We start from the raw sequence: 22,116 nt of genomic DNA on the forward strand, positions 1-22,116 counted from the left end.
ACACTTAAAACTGATTGCAGGAGGACAGAAAAAGACTGCCAGCTACTTAAGTTCCCTACTTTGCAAACAGTAGGAGAATTAATACTTCACTCCTTGTTATTTTTGTTTCTGGAAATGAAGGAATCAGTACTCAATGAACTGATTAAGTCACTGAAAATGCATTCACTTGTATTCTAGGATATATCCAGGTATCTGCAAATAAATTTAAATGTTGTCTAAGCAACATATGTCAAGATGGTGCAGAAGAATTAGAAAGTACAAACAATTCCACAAAGGACTCTGCCTTAAATGTGCTCTTTTCCCATGCATACAGTGCATGGAACTGCTCATGGAAGTGTTGCCGGAAGAAGCCATGGCCTTCACCATCAGTTCCCAGGATAAGCCAGACCTTTGCAGTGATCAGCAAATCATCTCAGAAAGGAACAAACAGAGACCTGCCAGGAAGAATTGCTTGCAGATCTCCAAGGACTGATGTATGAGTGAGGTACATAATTGAAGAGGGAGAGAGACTGAAGAAGCTCTGAGTTGGTAAAGGAGAAGTCACAGGGGACTCATATTTAGTAATATGGCAAAAGTGAGGTCATAAACCAAAGCAACCAAAAGGGGTAAAGGAGAAAAACACATGGTGAAGGACTGGACAGGTCCCAAATGGCCAAAAAGAAAAGCTCAAAAGACTGCAGAACAAGTTTTGGCAGAAAAACACAGAGAAAGATCTGTTGTCTATTGTGATGGACCCTTTGAAGTTTTCTGGATCTAATCTGATTTTTGTCTGTCATTCTTTGCCAAAAAAGATAAACCCTGCCAGGGAAAAACCCACCTTCCCTTATTCTTATATTAATACAAAAACAAATGGTCTGTTTTAAATATCAAACACTTAAACGCAGAACCTTTCTTCTATGATGTGTTGGAGAGTTCAATATTTGCAAGCTGTCATACTGGCCATTATAACAGACCAAAGTTGTTTCTGTACCTTGTATTTTATCAAATGATGTCAGAATATAAGCCTTGGTCCTACATCTACAGCTGCATCCAAATCAACCCACTGGCTCCATCCACACTTCACTGAACTGGACAGAGGCTTATTTACAAAAATGTCTGCATACGGTTGTCCAAAATTTATTTTTGATTTTTTTTTTTTTGCTGATACTGAAAATCTTCTGTTACTCTGTAGTAGCCATTTCTTTTAATAGTGTCTAACATTATATTACATTATTATACCACAGTGTTATGAGCCTTTCTAGGCTGTCATCTAACACAGTCTTTAGGCATAAGCTTACCTTTAAACCTTTCCTTTGAATTATTTCAGTTCATACTTTCAGGTGCCTTACTTTCATGCCTTGTTGGAGGGGGGACGCAGTCAATAATACTGAAAATACTGAGCTAAAAACTACCATGTAGTCACTACATTGTGATGGCTCAGCCTGCCACTGACACTATTCCCATGAAAATGACAGCATTTACTATGTATTACTCTAAGCAACTGTACTGAACATTTCACATCCATTTGCAACTAATACATTGAAGTGCCCCAAACCCCATTCTGCCATTGCTATTGGCAGATGTTTTTTCACAGTGGCATTCATAAGAGTGCCATTCATTCTTTGTTGGCTAAGTAGCAAATCTGGAGTTAAAGTAGGTGTTAATTCAGAGTAGCAATAAAGGAAATGGACAAGACAAACAGGAGTCCAGCAAATGGGAACTTCACCCTGACAAGATGGCAAATACACCTTCATAATGGTGTGACACCAACACTTTAAAGGCTGTGTTCTCCTGCCAGCACAACGTGTTCTAAACAGCTTCAAACAACCATGTGTTTTACATTAAAATACATTGTCTTACCTGCTTGGGTCTCTTGTATTATCCCAAATAAATGTTGCTATTCCTACACAAACTCCTGCTGCTTATCCAAATACAGTTCTTGTCTCCCCAGCTGCACAACCCTAGACTTCTGTTCAATAATGGCATCAGCCATTTATTTGGGCATGTTCCTATTTTATTCAGGTCATTCCAGACTTTTTCTCTGCTCTCTACAGTTGCATTAACAGCTTCCTTCCTATTTTTAAATCAGTAGCTAATTTCAGCAACTAAATGCCCATTGTTTCTTTCAGGGTCACTCATAAAACAAACACCATTATTGATCTTTCTGAATCTACCACTAGTTTTCCCTTTTATCTCATCTGAGTGACTATTCAAGGGGTAATTTCTCAATAAACCAGGGCATTTATCCTAGATAAACTAGGGTATCTGAAGGAAGAGATTTTCTGTCTGTGTGTGCTAACACAGCTCCTATCACGGCAGTATCAAAGAAACTCATAAACCTTAGGGATTTTGTCTACACAACATCTTTTTAAAGGGACAAGAATTGTTAACTGTCTTTTACAAACAAGGAAGTAAGACACAGGGGATTTAGTGCTTCAAAGGCAAAGACCACTCATCAAATGTACAACAAATTAAATTCTTATTTTCTACATTTTAACCACAATGGCATCTTCCCTCTGTTTTTGTAGGCTCTCTGGATGCACAGTTGCTTACTCGTTAGATTGATGACCTGGTCAGTTTGTATTTATTCTGCATTTTTGATGAGCATCTAAAGACAACAGACATCAGAGACAAACATAAAAACCGTGTTAAACGGAACTGTATTTCCTTTACCATTATTATTAAAATTCAATACAATTCTAAACCTATTTGTTGTCCTCCAGTCAAGCTAAAGGAAATTTCAGCTTTGCACAAGAAAACGTGATACCAAAAAGCCTTTCAGGCCTTCAAGGTAATAAGACCTAAGTGACCTCTTTCAGCCATCAGGTGTTATTATTGTTTTGGCCAAGTGTGGCAAATCCAGTCCTTCTCAAATGAATTAATGACCAATCCACAAAGAAACGTTAAATGCAGTTTGAGTGCTAGAGCACTCCATCAGTTATAAGATACAATTTTCCAATGGTGCCTTAGCATTTAATCATTATTTTGCCACTTTTTGAATCTTTTTTCTCTCTTTACTCATAGGGATGGTTTGTCAGGTTTGTCAGGCTTGTTCGTACTGATCACTGGATCAACACAGCTCCAAAGAGAGGGGTGGGAAGCAGGAATTGGGAAGGCTGCCTGTGCTGGGTTTGTCTGCAGTGCTGTGGTACTTGGAGCTGGCTGAGCCCAGAGGCACCATCCCTGGGACAGACAGGAGCCACTGAGCTGGGGGCAGGTCTGAATTCTGCTGCTGGAGCCTCTGGATCTGAGGAACCTCCTCTGCCTGACACTACCCATGTGCACAAAAATACATGGCTGATTCTGAGCCAGGTCAGTTATGTCTGTGTTTCATTAAAGGGCAGGCAGATCACTTCTGTCCTGCTCCAACACTTCGTAGGTTTATTAAACACAGTTTAAAAAGTTTGTCCCTAGACAGGAGATTCATGCCAAAGGTCTCACTGATGCCAAACACCATTTGGTAGGGGCAATAACACTGCCATTTAAATGTATTGTTACTCATATTACTAAAGCTACATATTAGCATGAAATATAGAAGTTTTTATGAGAATACAAAGATCAAACACGCTAATTGCATAATGAATAGAGAAGTAGCTAGCAACCACTCAAGGATCTGGAAGCAAGGGAATCCCCTGGATAAAAGGCATTCAGTTAATCAGAAGTACCCGAGATGCATTCTCAACTCAAATATTTCTTTGCTCCTTATTTGTATGCCAAAATGTTTTCTGTGAAGCGAAATAAAGACTGATGTTCTCACTAGGTTTTTCCTTCATTGAAGAAAGTGTGCATCAGGCAAAACTTAGCAACCAAAATGATGAAAAGTCCTAGCAAATATAGCATGAACTGTAATTTTAACAAGGTTCAGGCAGACATCAGCTGATCTACCATGGAGTTGTAGGTAACAGCATCACAAGTCACAGGAGCACATCCTGTGCACACTCTACTGTACTAACACCCAGCACTAATGCTCCCCTCTCCTGACAGCTCTCTTCCTACCTGGTGGTAGACTCTGGGCTCTCTACAGGTTTGCCTCTATTTGCTAAGTCATGTTAAAAGTAGAGGCTGCTTTGTCTTCACTTGAACTTTACATCCTGTTAGTCTGCACAAAGGAAGTGAGTTATGTGAACAGCACACCTATTTTTTCCTAGTCAAGATGTACTTTGTTGGATATTATTGCCATTCAGGTGCCTATTTAGCAATCCAGTCAAAAGCTATGACCAGCTGCAATGCACATAATGATTTTTTGAAAGGAAAGAAAATGCCATTAAAACAAAAGGCCCTGCTCTGCTTCTGAGTAAACAAATGGGAGTTTTACAAAGGCTCAAAAAGGAAAGGGATTAACATGCTTCAACGTGGTAATGGTCTCAACTGTTCACATTAAAATTTTCACAGTAAATTAAACCATGACAGAGGTAGGAAAGAAGTCAATTTTCAGTGGCTCATGCTGTTGTGCTGACACAAATTGCCATTTTTTAGGTAGTATATCCACCAACCTGTATAATGATAGAATTACAAAACCACAACCCGTTGTTGATTATGTTCGGCCTTTTGCATGCTAATTTTAGCCTGCTCTGCCAAAATAATTGCATGCACCACCTCATTACCAGGCTTCTGGATATTCAGAACCCTGTCGCTATTCTTTTTTCACTGACCTTTGCTTAAGCCTGCTGTGTTGGCCTTCCCTCCTTGTACAGTGTCTGCTGTTCAACAACACTTCTGCTTCCCAGTTCTGCCCAGGACACCTTTCCAGCACTTACACCCATCCTTTTCCAGGGCTGTCTTGCCAAGGCTAATGCTAAATGTCAGTCCATCTCTGCACTGCTCATCCATGTTTCCCTGCAGGTTGCACACAACTCTTCACTATCTTCATGCTCTTTACAGTCTATAAAGAACAGCAACTTTCCTTGACTAGCGAATGATGGCATGAAGCACTACCCAATCATCCCAGCAAGGCCGGGGAAGACAAGTAAATACAGACTCACTGGTTGATGCCTGCCAAGAGTTCCCACAACACGTGTCACTTAGTGAGTTTACACAACAGTGACCAAAGAGGAGGGAAGGGACAGGCCACGGAAGTGTGCCAGTACCAGACCCCCCACAGAAAGCTCTGCCCTGCGTTATTGTAGCAGCACCAGAAATGGATGTTCAAGTACAATCAGCACTTATCTGACCGTCAAATGACCACGGTGCCTTTGCATCTCAGTTGTACCACGGCAGCGTAAAACAAAAAATGACAAAGGCCTATGAAAGAAAGTCAACCCAGTAAAGAGCAAGGTGCAGTGGGAGGTGCGGGAGACCCAAAAACCTGGGTGCAGTGGGGTGGCACCAGGGCTGGGGGGCTGCCACAGAGCCAGACCCGATTGGCCTCACCCAGCCTCCCGAGCCGGGCTGAGCCCGCCGCCCCGGGGACACGCACAGCCCGAGCCCGGGCCTCGCCCCCCGCAGACCCGTCCCTGCCCCGGGCCGTGCCCCATCCCCGGGGTCCCCGGGCCCGGCCCGCGGCGCTGTCCCGGCCGGTCCCCGGCCCGCGGGGCGGCGGCGGCCCTGCCCTGCCCGGGCCGCGGGGGGCGGCGGGGCCCCTGTGCCTCCCGGGGGAGCCCGGGGCCGGGGCGAGGGAGGGCGCATAATAAACAGCATCGTTTTGATGCAGGCAGGGCTGCCGGCTCCCCAAGCCTCCTCCCCGCGATAACAACCCAGGTACAGCCCGCGCTCGCCCCCCTCCCTCCCCCTTCCTCCTCCTCCTCCTCCTCCTCCACCTCCTCCTCCTCCTCCTCCCGGGGGGCCGGGGAGAAATCTACAGATCAAAGAAAAGATGCACAATAATAGCGGGGTGGGCGCGCATCGTGGCCCCCCGTCCGCCGGGGCCGGAGCCGGGGCCTCCGACGGCTCCTGGCCGCGGCCCGGCCGCTGCCCGCCCGGCCGCGGGGCGAGGGGGGCGGCGGCGCGGGGCCGGGCGCCCCCGCCGCGGTACTCACCCGGGCCGGCCAGTGCGGGTACCCCTTCATTTTGGCGAACACCAGGTCTCCAGCCTTGTATTCTCGGGGCCGCGGACGAGCCATCGGGAGCCGCCGCGGGAGCCGCCGTGTGTCCCCCCGCCCTCCCGCACGCCGCCCCGGGGGCAGCCGGGCGAGCCCCCGCGGGGTGCGATGCGCCCGGGCACGGGGCGCAGCCGGGAGCGGGGCCGGGCCGCGGGCGATCCCCGATCTCTCCGGCGGCGGCGGCGGCAGGAGGAGATGGGGTGTGTGTGTGTGTGTGAGTGTGAGTGTGTGTGCGTGTGTCTGTGTGTGTGAGTGTGTACGCGGGGGAGGGGGAGGCCTTGGACACAACCCCAGCAGCCCCCGGTACCAGGGAGCGGGCTGGCCGGGCGGGGGCGGCCGGGGAGCCCTCGCCCCGCGGCGGCGGCGGGCGCGGCGCTGCCCGCGGCCCCCCCGTGCGCGCTGGGCTACGCCGCCCGCGCCGCCCGCTCCATCCCCGCCGCAGCCGCCGCGGCCCCGGGAATATGGAGCCGTCTCCGACGAATTACTCCTCGGGCAGCGACCGAAAACAGGATCTTCTTATCCCCCCCACCCCGCCCGCGCCTCCCCCCGCGCTTTCCCTTCCTGTTATTTTCTAGGTACACAGATCGGTTTCTATGAAAATAGGAGAGCAGAGAGCGCTCCAGTGCCGCCCGGCCCTCCCTTCCCCGCTGAAGCATGACATGGTTCTTTATGCGCGCCCGACATGGAGGCAGGGCGGCGAGGAGAAGCCGGTCGGCGTCGGCAGCAGGACTCCGCTTCCCCCGGCCAAAGGCGCCCGGCCCTTGGGCCTGGGAGCGCCCTGGCCCCGCTGTCACGGAGGCCCAGGCCCAGCACGGACCGGCTCCTCCGGGTACCTGCAGACCCCTCCCCATGCCAGGCAGCCTGAGCAGACCCTAGGCAACGGCCTGGCTCCGAAGCACAAGGTTGTCCCAGTTTCTGTACCCAGCCTCTCCTCCAGCGCCAGACCCTCCACCTGCCTTCTCAGCTTAAAACTAAAACCCACATACACCAAGCCATGGACCTCAGAGCTGCACAATGGTGATGTCCCCTTGCAGGGTGTTTGGGATCTCTTGCTTGCCAGGTGATGCTAGTTTTTCCCCGTGGAAGGGAAGCCCTGGTAACCCATATATCCCAGATATTGCTGCTTTTACCATAATGTTATTAGTTCAGCTGTAATGTTCAAACATCAATTATTATTGACATTTATTACACTCAAGTACCTTATCTAGTAAAACTAGATAGGCACCTGCTAGGCGGGTCACAAGCAGCAAAGTTTAGGATTTCTGCAGGTCTGGCTGAAACTCTAGCAATAGGTTCCCCAACCACTCCCTCATTTAAGATGGCAACTGTCCTCTCTGGGTTTAGGGAGATAGCTCTGGCTGGTACTGCCTGACTCCCAAGGAAAGCACCTGGCCACAGGCAGTTCCTGCTGATGAAGAAAGAAATAGATGAGTGAAGACTGTAGGGTCACATTTTGAGGAGGGAGTAGATGGACCACAGAGGGCACTTCCAGTCTGCAATGGCTGGTAATGGCAGAAAAATAAGATAAATAAATGCTTCTTCTAGCACCTGTTCCTGGGCTGGCACAGGACCAAGAAGACTTGCTTTTTATGGTAGCCCCAGATGTGGCTCTGGAGCCCAAATGCTGCTGTTGCTAGTATGTAAGTCAAGAAAGTTTTCACTCTGGGTCATAAAAAAGGATAAGCACTTCCCTGCTGGTGGAAGCACTGCTGTAAAATCATTAGCTCAGGTATCAGTAGTAGACTAATAATGGAAAAAGAATTTCAAAAAGCTAGATAAACATTTAGATAATCAGCCTGCACTGTGCTCAGTGCTGTTACCTGTTCTGAAGTACTGATCAGTGACAGGGTTGCCAGTGCAGCCACCTGCAGTATATACATCTGGCCAAACAGCTCATTTTCACTTTCATATCAAATTGGATTTTGTATCCTCTTAAATTGATACCTAATTCCCTTCAGAAAAGTGTAATATAAGATCTCTGAGTATAGGAGCTGGAGACTCTGATCTGACTCTCCAGAATAATCCTACGTGCTTCTTACACACACAGGATTACCTCCCAAAACCAGCCTTCCCTCCAGAATACTTACTAGAGAGGTGTAGCTTTTTTTTTTTTTAATGCATTGTTTGCTTTTCATCTCAGATATAAACAGCTATTTGTAGTAACTTAAGAGACCTTAAATCAGAAAGGAGCAGGATGTGTGCCAGTTTCTTGCAAAAGGAACCTCTATACTTTATGTACACACCCAGACAACAATGTATTGCTAATGTCAAAATAGCTACATTTGAAGTGACTAGATACAGAACTGAAACATCTCTTGGCAACATGAACATTTGTATTTCCTTTTGTCCCAACACTGGTGTCTGAAGAGAATGCAGTGAATGGTTTCTAGTCTGCAGTGAAGATAATAATATACTAGAGCTCCAGAGAAAACTCATCCCATGGACATGCAAGGATGCAGCTCTCTTTTCCTTGTGAATAGACTGCAAAGGATAAATGAGTTGCTAAAGTAAGAACTCTGTTCAGGTTTGGCCAGCTGAAAACTCTTAAAACACTCTGCAGATAGTTCCTCCATCAAGCTATAGTTAAGATGCTGGGCAAAGAAGGAGGAGTAAAAGCAAATTTCCTTGCTGACAAATGAAAAAGCAAAACAAATGTTTACACATTAAGAGGAAAGCAAAGAACACTGGCACAAAACACAAGGAGTTTGGTAGTGTGCATAACCTCAGCCATTCATCACAGCACACAAAGCCTGAGCTCTCCCTAGGTCACCTGTATTCTGTTCCTTTCTCTTCTCTTACAAAGGGGAGTTCATCTACTCCTTCCATATGGAAGTGGAAAAGAGGAGTGATGAGGATTTCTTCCAAGCACTTCAAGAGCAGTTTCAGATCAGAAACTGCAGAGGTGCAGAGGGTTTCAGAGGCTTGCTGATAGATGCACTGCATATACATAGGCCAGGTCCTAAGTCTACAGAAGCCAAGAGCTGTGTCTGCTTTGGGCACAAAGGTCACAGCCGTGTCCTTACAGAGCAAGGGAGACCTGCAGCAGGGATGGGTGTCTCCTTCTCCCTAAACTCCCCAGCATGATCACACCAAGTTCTCTCTCACCTCTCCCCCTGCCAGCCAGGTGCTCTATTCCCAGAGCAGGGCAGTGTACACAAGTGTGAGCAGGGGAGATGGTAATGACAGAGGACCACGAGGGAGGTGGCAGGGGCAGCAGCGTGGTCAGCAGTGAAACCCTGAGTCACCCAGGACAGATGGACTCTGAGATAACTGCCCTGAAGTCATTACCACACCACTGAAATTTGCTTTCCCCATAATTCCCAGGAAATAGTGTTCTTAAGCTCTTGAGAAGCTTTCAGCTAGTTCTGATCATTTTCCACCAGTTGACATGAGGAAAGGAATAACTATAACATTCCTGGTTGAAAACTTTCATAGTAAAAGGATTTCATTGATTTGAAAGTGTAGATCAATCTTTAAGAAGAGAGCATGTGGATAAAAAAAGCCCTAATTTCAAAAAACCTTCCAAAGTCCTGAATAAATTTTTAAACATACCTAAGTTTTGCATTAAATACTCCATGACCATGGTTTTGCACACACCTGTTTGCATGCAGACAGTTTGGAATGTGAATCCTGTTCATGGTGGTATCTTGCACTTGCCATTTTTTGAGAAGCTGCCTATATTTTTTCTGTTGAAGCCACATGGATTATTACATTTGCCTCTAACATTCTGTCCCTGGCCATCTTACAATTTTTGCTTTCCCTGCTGAAATCTCTTTTGAGATCAGACTGAAAGTGCTCTGCAGCATGGCCACCTGAAAAATCAACTTTAGTTAGATATTGAAATAAACCTATTTATTTTTACTTACCTACCAACCTACGTATGGCTGATATAATTCTCTTTCCTTCTGCATTTCCTTTTCCTGTATGTAAAAATGTGTCGGTAATGGTTACCATGATTAGTATTTTGCCTATGACCACAGTAAAATAGTGCTTCTCTGTTGAGTATTTTAATAGGAAATTGTTCTGAATTACAACTGAGCCATTCCCCTGTGCAAAACATGTCTGAGAGCACTGTCTGAAATCACAGAGCTACTTCATGTGAGGCAGAAAGAGGGCATGATGGTTTATGTCCATTCCAACATGCATAGAAAGGCACTTACCATGCCCATTAGGATATTCTTAATTACTGGATAAGAAGCTCGCCAGGGGATCTCAAGCTTTCTCTAATAAGCTTAGAAGGGAGAAGGGCGTGTATCATAGCTGGAGCAAGTTATCTATAGCCAGTGTCATGAATCTTCTTATGTTATACACTCCTAATCATATTAAATTAGACAATCTTTAAGGTGATTGCTTTACATGTTGCAGAGGTGTGAACACATATCCTAGAGGCAGAAGAGACAGAAGCACTTCAGTTAAAATTAACTTTTTCTCTGTCTGGAAGCTTTCCACTCTAAGGTGGAAAGGTTTGTATGGGATGGAAATATTAGCAAGTATGCATTGCTGCCATTCCTTGTTCTCTACAGGCATTTCAGCTAAAGCTATAGCAGGCAAAAGATGCCTACAGTCAGCGCTGCTTAAGGTGTTTCAACTCAAACCTGTTTCTAGTTTCTTGTATATCTTTCATAATTTAACCATTAGAACTGAAATTTTCAATGAATCAAAACTCTTCTGACAATGACAGTAAAATAAATAATTGTAAAATACCAAATTTCCAGGTACCATATAAATGTAGTTGAGTTTCAAGCATCTGAAAAGCATTTGTACACACTCAACAGGGATTAATAAACAAGCCTCATGTTCTGTCTGGACCAAACATGCTCTAGGCTAAAGTGAATGTGATTCAGCTCATGCTGGGGATGACTGTGGAAACAGAGCTCATGAGAGGAAAAAATGGCTCCCTGTGAGAGAACTTGGGAAAGCTGGAAGGGAAGCAGGAACTAAAGCCTGGAAAGGCTGTGAGAAAAACAGAAAGGGATTAAGAAAGAGAGGTAAAAGCAGACGTGTAAAAGAACACAAAGATTTCAGAGTATCTTAGTATAAATCAAGAAAACCTGAACATTATCTAACAAAATTCTGTAGCCCAGTACATCTCATTCTCTGCTGGCAAGGTTGCCATACAAAGACTAATAACCTGTCACTGTGCTGTCAGCTCATCAGCTTATGTGGAAATCCACACTCAATTCAAAGGTACTGGACTTTATGACCTACCAGTCTCTTCAGCAGTAACCAACCTGAGATTTTCTATGGGAGGGGTGGGGGGAAAAACACATCAGAAGGAAAATTTAAAAGATTGTATCACAAACTTTTCCAGCAACCTGAGTATTTCACAACATTAACCACCTGACTTTGCTACTTCACTCTTTGAATTTTCTCTTGTGGCATGTGAAATATTTTAGCAGCTATTTATTGTGAAACACTCATAAAAATCTAGTACTTCCAAAAATATTACGCATCCTATGAAGATTATCTTGATGGACAAAAGTTGCAGAAATTACTTTGCTATTCCCATAATTTTATGTGTTTGTTATAGATATCATTAATTACAATGAAACTAGTGACTCTCATTTCCATTTGATTGCTAATTTGTAAAATGCTTCTTCAAATGACCAGGTGAGAAACTTCACCTCTAAAGCTTTAAAGCCATAATACCTAAGAGAGAAAACCTGCAACAGATATTTCTCCTCTGGACAAATATTTTAGATGTGCCATCTAAAGTCTCAGAGATTTATTGGGTGAGAAGTATGTTGAGAGTTGACAAGAACAATAAATTTAGTGCCAGATTCGTGACACTTACCCCATCGTAGTTTCCCCTCATAAATACTGGAGAAAAGGATTTCTCTCACATGCCCTCTGGTACATTCATCAAAATGCCTTTTGAAATGTGAATTAATGAATAATCACATCCCAACATGGACAACAGAACATATTTATTTAGGAAGATTTTTAACTTCACTTTTGTATCACCTGAATGACAGTGTCAGAAGCCAGGAAACAGAAAGAAATAATGCAGCTAGCATGCAATTTCTGGAGATTGCTGCTGTTTTGTACCATAAAACCCCTCTTAAGAGCACCAGAGTTTAATGACAAGATGTACCTATTGCTCAAGAATTCCCACTTCCAGAACCCAAGCCCTGAATCTCATCTGTTGTGCTGCAGACTGATGCATGCATGTTATCACAGTGGAAAAAAAAAAAAAAATCAGTCAGGAGTTTCTTCCTGGATAGGTTGGCATCAGCAAGAGTTTAATAGAAGGCAAACTAAATTACACAAGACTATCATTGCAACTGTGCTGAAATCAAAAGAAAAACTTAGCCTGTCACCTCTGAAACTTTCTTCAGGTCATCCTTCTCTATTCCATGGGCAACATCTCCAAACTCTCAGTGACTCAAATCACTAAATTGAGTCTTATGCCCATCTCCCTCCATTTACTTAGGCCACATCCAAATCTCACTGTCTTCCCTCTTCCATGAGCATTTTTCATCTCTGTGAAGGTACTTTTCTACAGATATGACCTCTGTAGACCTGTCTTGACCTTTCCCATCCACATGCCCTCTTTCTCCAGTTCATGTGAAGCAGTGCCTTTGAGGATATGGCCATTCTTTATAAGCACTTTGCTTTGCTCAAGAGTCACTTGGAAACATCCTCTTCCTGTCAGACCTGTGGTTTACACCTTGGCCTCACAGGACTGAGCATCCTGCTGCTTCTTGCTTGTGGATTAACTGCAGTAGGCAGCCAAGTTCCACACATCCCTGTGTGGTCAGCACCACTGGTCAAAAATCCAAAACACAGCACCATATGAGCTACTGTAAAGAAAATTAAATATATCCCAGCAAAACCAGAAGCTTTTTTTCATATTAGCAGCCCCATCCTGCCCAGACTTACTACATCATCCCCCTGGCACCTTGATGATGAGTCCTAAAGGGGACCTAGGGGTAAGGACTGAGATACTACTGGGTTTGAAGCATTGAGGAGAGTCCTCAGGCTCTGTGGTTGTGCTGATGCTGAGGGTGATGATAGTGTTGGGTGCCAGGATGAAAACAGGCATGAAGAAGTGCCTGGGGAAGTGGATATAGATGATATTACACTTGATGGGTTGCAGGGGAAGTGAGTCGTCCCTGATCAGGCAGAAAACACAGCAAGTTACCTTCTCTCCCTTCATCATTCCCAACAAATAAGGACTCAGCTCTCTGGGCAGCCATTCCTTTCCTTTCCAGGGCAAATGGGAAGCTGGGGTGCAGGGACCAAAGTGGTTGAATCCACCACCACCGCCACACTAGGTCTGACATGCTATCGCTTAAGCCTCATGGTGCACCATTAAAGATCAGCACACCACCCTGCACAATGCAAGAACTGGTTCCAGCTGCCTCCCATGAGAAATTCTTAAAAGCACATTTCTTCACACATTCCACATACCCTCTACCTCCAGATCATGTTTCTTGTGATGGCCTGGAAATCTGCCCCTTCCTACTTACATCTTGTCATGTGGCAGCCACATGTTGATTGTTTCTCCATTAACCAAATCTAATATCCTGCTCACCTATTTGTCTCTCAGAGACCTGCAGCCTGTACTCCTGCTTATGACATCCTTTTAAGAATTGTAACCTCATTTCTTTTGAATTCCTTTCTCAAAACTCCATCCCTCCCAGAAAACCTAGGATAGCTGATTAGGTCTATCACACCTCTAAAGAGTGAGGGTTAGCATCAGAGCCTGGGATTAAGTGGTTCAGAGGGTGAAAAGGTCAGGAGTAGGTTTTGGAGGAGGAAAGGAAGTTAGCTAGCTTAATAACAATTAAGATTAAAATGTATAATTAATATTATCTTGCCCAGTGTTTCAGTGATCCTTTGTTGTATAATGTATCTTTCTCTCCACAGTCAGACTTTGTTTTTTCAACACTCTTCAAAGAAGGCCTCTTCTTCTGAGTTTGGAAAGTTCCACGTTTATAAATTATAAATACTACAATAAAAAAATCAGGGCTACTGCACTTGCTAGCAAACAGCCAATATGCACTAGGTCTCTTGGAAGTCAGAGGTCTGTTTCTGCTGCTGTTTGTGCCACCTTATCTAATTTGATGCAGTGAATTTGCTCCTGATTTGTATCACTGAAAAACTGAGTTGCTAAAATGTAAAATTGCAATATAAATGTTACAATATAAATTGAAATATTAAAAAATAATGCACATTCTAGCAGATGTACATTATTTGCAGAGATTTGCAGAGATGTCATTATAAGCCAGGAAACATAGATATTTCTAGAGAAGTGACAGCATTACTATGTAATTAGAACAAAGAGGCTTCATGAGGAAATGGCTTGTTTCTGTCCACTTTTTTCTTCCTTAGCTGTCACATTTAAGTGGATGCTATCTTACTGAACATGAACCCCAATTCAGACAACTACAATGTTTCAGAAGAAAAATTATAACCTATCTTCACTGAATAGAAGCAGCAAAGGACTTAGTATATTGCTGGAAGACAAACATAAAATATTTAGGCTGGTTAGTATTAAGAAAGTCAAAGTGAATATCATGAGATGAAGCAGCCAAACAGAATTGGCAAGGATAGTCTTATAAGGAAGAGGTATTAATAGACTGCTGCTCCCACTGGACACGATTCTCCTGTCTTACTCAGGCAAACCTCCCACTAAAACTTTCAAAGGGCATCATGCCAGTCCAGAGCTGAGCAGGAACTTTGGGACCAAAAGCAATACTCAAATCTTCTGTCCATTCATGCAATGCCTTTGTTAACTGCTTGTGCAGCATCCTCCCTCTGCAACTTCACGGGGCCTGGCAGCTGGGGGGCCTGGCAGCTTGCTCTGCTGGGCAGATGCTGGCCCTCTGAAGATAGAAGTCAGAGTTTGCTGCCAAGTGGGCCATGGTGCCTAAAGAGGAGAAATAGTTTGAATATTCACAGCTGTCTTCTGTCATCCAGTGATCAACAGGGAGCTTCTGGAGCATGGCTAGCAGGAGATCAGTAGAAAGGCAAGAGTTGATACAACTGGTTAGGCACTACAGACCTCTAGTTAAATTGTGCTGCCCCACAAGCCTCAGTTTAAGCAGAGCTCTGGACCTACTACAGGTGTTAATTTGGACCTGCTACAGGAAAAGGTCTACTTTTCCATACTTCTGTGTGATGGACAAATCTCAGGCAGCAACAGTATGAAACAGTGTCCTCTTCTCACTCCCAGACTTCCAGGACAGTTTTTACCTTACAGTGGTAGTTCAGGGAACTCACAGGATGCAGAATTCAGTATCCAATATAGAAGGACTTGAACCAATAGAAACTATTTATATGGATGTCAGTATTGCCCACATAACATAAAATTAACATTGTTAACAGGGGATAAGAAGAACTGAGATTCAGGGCAGTAATAGAAGCAAGTAACAGTAGGCTGTTCTATAAGCACAGGCTGTAAGTTATTTTACATCTAGTACTGGCCATTATATAAACTTTGTGCAATTTTTTTGTCTGTTTCAGCAATGGGACTTTAAATGAACAGGAAAAAAATGGTTCTATTTTGTGTTAATTTCCCCAGGTTAATAAAGTGTCAAATTAAAGCAAGGAATTAATTTCTCAGCAAATACATAGTTCACAATAATTGTAGTTGTAACAAAGGTCGAAAAGGCCCTGTCTTGGTGCAACTTTGTTGACGGCAATACAAGAAATAATTTGGCCACTGTGTGTGTACCCAGTTCTCTGCTGCACAAGGCAATGAAAGAAAACACACACAAACCTGCCAAGTGTAAAGCTCCCATAAATGCTCACTGCACTCTTCCACAACCAGCAAGATCTTGCTTTTGAGTTCTTTGGACAGAATTTCAGTCTTAAAAATACTACGTAGTTCTGCACATTTATAGACTACTAATGAAAAATTGGTAGATGAAATTTATACTACATGTTGCTTAAACTGTATATATATATATATATATATATATATATATAATGTAAAGTAGTATGCAGTGAAGTATATACACAAATGTAAAGCCTTAGACATTCCTTTATTTCACTGCAGATGAATTCACTTTCTCTCACACACATTCTTACACTCACACTGTAAGGAACCTACTGGTCCTCACAGATCCTTAGCATTCCTGGGGGGCTGGCAAGGTCCAAAGCCCTAGTAGATCACTCTGCCATATGTTTGCCTTTCCACACAAACATTTGCCAGGAAATCTATCACCTTCAATGCAGCATCATCATGTGACATGAAAATAAAAATGTTTATGTGCAGTCTCTCTGTGTTTTGCAGTCAGGAAAGTATCTGTAGGAATGGGGATACTGCTGTTCCCTCTCTTTTAACTACCCCCTTTTTGTTTTTTTCTTTTTTTTTTTTTTTGGCAATAGCTTTGATCCTTTACAAGTGTCCTTTTGTCAGTAACCACTCTGGTTTGGATTAAGGACAAATGCTCCAATTCCCTCATTTTTTTAATGAAGCGTTCATGCAAGCTCTTTTGTTTGAATCTTGTGTTTCAAACAGTTAAAAACTACAGATTTGAGCCCCTAAATATTTGCTTTGAGATTCATGGCATGCTCATTCCTAGGCATGTCAAAGACTGCTACAGCTCCAGTCTTCCATGGAATGGGCAGTGGCATTTGGAGATGCCGCTGCAGAAATGAGCAAAAGCTCATTTAGTACAATTATTAGTGCATTTGATGGGAATCTAGGTTATGCTGTGATGCTCCTAAGGCCTGGAGCTGTATTTTAACTGTCTACCCATATACTGACGGAATCAGTCAGATGTCCTACAGGAAACTCCAGGAATAAATGACTGAGCAGAATTAATGCTGTCGTAGACACATCTCCATATGGAACAGCCCATGGAGGCAAACTAGACATTCTTACTTCAAAAGGCTGAAGATGCCATCTCTTGACTTTGTGTCACTGTGCATTGGGATATGCCTGGGCAGTGCCAACACCTGAATCTCTACTGGATTTAGTGGAGTCTTCCTGTTCCTGGCTAACAAAACTTCTGGGGATGGGTTTGCTTTTAAAATGTTAATTTATTCCATTTTAAAGGGTTATTAATCCCAGTGGTGGGCTTTTATTTTTGGGCTGGCCTAAATTCTTCATCTAGGAGATGCCAATATGGTAACAAAACTGACTTAAATTTCTCATCTGTGAAGCCTATCACACAGCTCTGCCCTGTATTATGTCACACACACATGCACTCTTGACCCATGGCTCCTGCTATGTAGAGGGTAAGGGTTTTCTGTATTTTGGTGGGTTTTGCACTACAAGTTAAGGAGGCCCAGCTGAGGGCTCCTGCACTATTTAAAAGGATACTGCAGGGCTGTTTTAGTGTAAAAGTAAAAACAGATGACACTATGTGAAAAGAGCTTCTTACTTGCTTGCCAAAACCTCTACAATTTCGAAATGCAGCTATGTATCTTTTAATATTCACTTCTGTGATCATTTGTAACATACAAACACTTTTAAAGTGGCCTCCAAGACTTTCTAAACATTCTTGCTTTCTGTTGTACTCCTAATCCTCTTATGTGTAGGGTGAAAGGAAGATAATGTTGGCTTTCTCTAAAGCTGGCTTACTTTCAGGAATATATGTACTATGACTCTTGCTTTCCTTACAATGCTAATGATGTGCATAACACGTAAAAATAGTAATAAAAATGGGTATTTAAAAGGATTTGATGGGCTACACGTTCCTTCCATCTGCAATCTCAATTATTTCATCAGAGTTGAGCACAATAATGTAAACAAACTCCTGCCTAGTGTTTGATCCTCTGTAAAATAATGGAGTCAATTTGCTGCTTTGTACTGACTATCCTAAGATGGCCACATGTTTCTTTATGAACATCAATTGTAATGCCAAAAAATGTTTGAATTATTTTCAATTTGAATTACTTGACCTGTCAGAATATTTTTGAGGATGACCTGGAAACAAAACACTTGGAACACCTTATATTAATTTTTCTCCTTTGACACTAAAATGGCCACCATAGTACTTAGGTTACCTTAAATGTTAGTGTAGATCAGAATGATCACAGGAAAAAGCAGTAGAAAACTCAGTAAAGACATGGTTTTGAAAATGTTATGGTGGAGTATATGAAAAATTCAAAAACTTTGTTCTGCACATGTCTAACACATAGCCCAGTGGAGCCTATGTCTGTGACAAGTGTTTGTCACAAAATCTAAGTAGAGACAGGTTATAAAAAATGATGGCATCTGGAGAAACAAACAACATTCAGGCCTAATATCACAGCAAGCATTATCACAGCATGAATTCTATTTATGACTAGTAGGAAATAATGTAAAATAGTTTTGACTGATTTATTCTGGCATGACAGGGAAGCTAATCTGTATGAATGCAACTCTGTATTTTAGGGAATACATTATTTTTATTTTAAGTATTCCAGGCTGCATATTCTATCTACCACAGAAAACTAGTGTTAGTGTAGATCCAAGAAAAGTCAAACAATGTTTTAGGAAGGAGGCACTACAGGACATAACTAAACATCAGCAACGGGGTCAATGGCCTCTTTATGGAAGACAGAAGTTATAAGATCCATGGTTTCTTCTGCAAATCAAAACTCAAGCAGCCCAGGAATTCCTAAGATAAATCTAGGATTGGTGTGAGAAGTGTTTTGTCGAATAATGAGGCAGAACTGAAGTCTGAAAACTGACTGAGAAAGAATTTTGAACAAGTAGTTACATATAGAGGCTGGAGTTTGGGGTAGGCTGTGGGATGAGAGAGCTTTAGGCCAAGATAATCTGAGTGTTTCTTTAAAAAGAAAATCTCTGACTCCTGCTATTCTTTTAAATAATGACATGTATGAACTGAACTAGCTCACAAGTATTCAGTATTTACTGTGTCAGTAGGAGCAAGAATGTGTATGAAAATGAACTGAAACTTCAACCAAGAGAACTATAAAAATATTATCAAATTAGAGATTTCTAAACTAGGCTTTGGTCTGAGGATAAGACAAGAAAGTTTTTGCAGATATTTTTTTTAAGAAAAATGGGGATTCCACTGGGAAGCTTAAGTTTAGAAACTAATATTCCAACCTGTATAAGATGTCTGTCAAACTGTCACTCACACTGAAAAGTACACTACCATTCCTTGTACACATGGCCACCAGCTACACTCTGCTGATTTTAAAGCAGGGAAAACTGATGTTGTAAATGCCCAGGGAAACTGCTAAAATGCATCTACAATGTATGTGTACTGTGCAGCTGGTGGAGATGCTCTCTTTGAGCACAATCAAAAACTTGAAGGCAGTAAACTTTTCACAGAGGCCATTTTAGAGCATAATTTACTCCAAATTATATTGATTATACTGCTTGTAGTTATGTACCATACCAGACCAATGTACTGACTGATCAGCTTATACTTCTAGACATTTTTGTTGTAAATTCTTGTAGATTTGGGGAGAAAATAAACACACATGCTTGTAAATTGGATTTTCAGAATTCTTCCTGTATTTTTAAGCTTGAATCCTGTTGTAAAGAGATGAACTTGGGACTCTGCAGCATTGTGTGTGGGGGGCAGTTATTGAACCCTGGGGGCTTCGCTGTTTTTTTTTGCTCTCCTGCTGTCCCAGAGCAAAACCAGTTTCCTTTTCAGAAAGGAGAAGCCAATACTTACGAGAGTTACCAAATTTTGCAACCTACTGGGAAAAACTATTGGGCCAAGCCCAGCTTTAGCTTTATTCAACCTGCTGTGAGCTGAGGCACTGACACTGTACTACAAGCTGTCCATTGTGTCCAAAAGCACAACAATTGATAAAAGAAAACATCCAAGAGGAAGCTTCTGCAGGACAGACTAGCACAGGAATTGTGGCTTCAGCATCTTGCTGATCATTTGTTGGTGCAGGGAATTGCTCTCTGAAGCTCCATAGCACACACTGGTGCTGTACCATGGTGTAGATGTCAGGATTTGTCCACTTGGACTTTCTCTTCTCCCTGGGGTCCCTGTGTTAGCCAAAGGTGCCCCAGCACAGCTGTCACCAACAGCATGGACACACTGCAGTCTGCCAAAGCATTGCTGGGTCAAATGGACTGCTGCTTCCCAGAGGCAGCTTGCCATTGTTGTACTTGTCTACAGATCCAAGTTAGTTTGTTTATTTTCTTTAAAGAGTGTCATTCAGCTCTCCTAGAAAGGACAGAGAGAAAAGCCACATAAAAAATATCTATGCTGTTGTTAATGTAGTCCTTCCCAGGCCTCTGACCTGTCTCACCAGGAGAGTTTTCCAAGCTTTGTTCCAAAATAACAGATCTGTGTTTCCCTGAAGTACTGAACAATTTCCACCAGAGGTCTCTGTCTACTGATAATTCCAGTCTGGTAGGCTTGCTTGTGCATTGCAGAGTTCCCAAGTCAGTGTTAGGCTTTGTCTCTTCACAGGAATAAGAAACAAAACCAACATTTCCCAAATCTGAGTCCCTGGGAAATCATTATCTACTTTACAGGGCAGTAATACCCATCTGTTACGTACACAGAGATTTTCAAAAAAGGCTTCCTTATATAAGTTATTTAAATAAGTCTCTTGAGCACATGTAGCCTATCAAAACCAACGTTTCAATGAATTTAAGAATTAATAGCGCTTCATCAGAGTGCAGAAACTGTAAATATCACGCTTTTACATGCAAAACAGGTAAATTCATTTGAAGCAAGGAAAATAAACTTCTGTCTTCTCAGAGTGTACTGTGATCCCTAACTTGATATATAACTATGCTCAGGAGGAACTGCTCCAAGAGACATTTAGCTTTCAGGCTACAATATCTTTGTGTCTCATCTGGCTTTAATACAAGTGTACCATCTGCTTATGACAAAATTATTTATTTTCATGCCTACATACCCCTGTCTTTATTTTATTTACTAATCTACTTCACTCTATGGGATGCACTCAAAAAATGCAGGGTGCTAAAAAAAAGGATTAAACATTTCTGCCTTGAGGTCTGGTCTCTAATTGCTCTGTGCAGCACCTCAATTTACCAAGAAACATTAAGAAGTCTCAAAGAGAGGCTCTTTTGAAGCTCAAACAATATCATCAGGGTGGGGCAAGTTCCCTTCCCTCACCTGAGGAAAGAACCTTACTCGTCTCTGTGCCAAACCATTTGCTGGTGTTTTGTTTTGGCAGAGGATGGTGCGACATGAGAATCTTGCAGCAGAACCACCACAATTTGCCCAGCTCACAGTGGAACCACACCACCTGCTTGTGTGGCACATTCCAGTCAATGAGGTACAACAACAAAATGCTGCTAATGGCTGCTCACCCTGAAATAATCTCAAACACATCCTGGTGTAGTCTCTCAACTGAGATGTGAAAGGTGCACATTCCTTTCATCTCCAGCTGTCCGAAAACCACAGCTCCACATCTGAAATTGAAACAAGGCCAGTGACCAGTCCAGCACATCTGTGTCACCAGCAGCTTATCTAAAGAGAAGAGCAATGGACAAAAACCATGGAAGCATGTGCAAGGTCCTATCCAGCTCAGTGGGGTGACTCACAGCAGTAGTTTTTGAGGGGAATGCCTGAAGAATTACAAGCCAATTTCTTAGCATCTCTTACCCATGTCATAAAACATACCATTACTATATGCTAATGCCATATACATACATACATGCTCTCAGCCCCTTCATTTGTGCAAAATATTACAAATTGGGGCATTGAAGAAGTACCGGAAGCTGCAAATATTGCACTGAGAAAAATACTGAAAACAAATTCAGCCTTAGAACACAACAAACAGTTGCAAGATGAGAAAAGGTATTAATGCTCTTTGCAACACCTGGCACAAGGCCTACAACTTACCTTAGCCGAGGAGCAAAATTTACTCCAACCTACAACAGAACTCCTACTGGAGTTAAGGTGGCATTATATGGAAGGATTGTAGGCTGAATTCCAAGAGCACTGTAATTCTTTGTTCAGCTTTGACTCACTCCCTTCTGTTCATGCACAGATAGCAGAAGGGGTATTTATTGGATGAACAGACTGATAATGTGCTCACTTACTCAGTGTCCCCTGCTATAACAATCCCTTTGGGATTAAGTGAAAGAGGAGGAACTGCTTGAGATTTAGGACAAGGAATTTTAACCAAACAGCAGAAAGTTCCACTGTGTCTCAGACTGAATATTTTAGTCAAATCAATGCCT

At 42.9% G+C, this 22,116-nt stretch overlaps 1 protein-coding gene across 1 annotated transcript in view; it reads right to left on the minus strand.

Annotated features, from left to right (window-relative positions):
- The window catches only part of HDGFL3 (HDGF like 3), a 37,853-nt gene extending 31,445 nt beyond the window's left edge, over positions 1 to 6,408 (minus strand). The window contains exon 1 of the mRNA XM_021537558.4: positions 5,955 to 6,408. Within this exon, the coding sequence (XP_021393233.1) occupies positions 5,955 to 6,038 (84 nt within the window). The 5' untranslated portion in view covers positions 6,039 to 6,408. The remainder of the gene's footprint in view (positions 1 to 5,954) is intronic.
- Positions 6,409 to 22,116: the final 15,708 nt, after the last annotated feature.

Source organism: Lonchura striata, chromosome 10 (genome assembly GCF_050655825.1).
Source record: "Lonchura striata isolate lonStrDom1 chromosome 10, ASM5065582v1, whole genome shotgun sequence".
Lineage (NCBI taxonomy): Eukaryota > Metazoa > Chordata > Aves > Passeriformes > Estrildidae > Lonchura > Lonchura striata.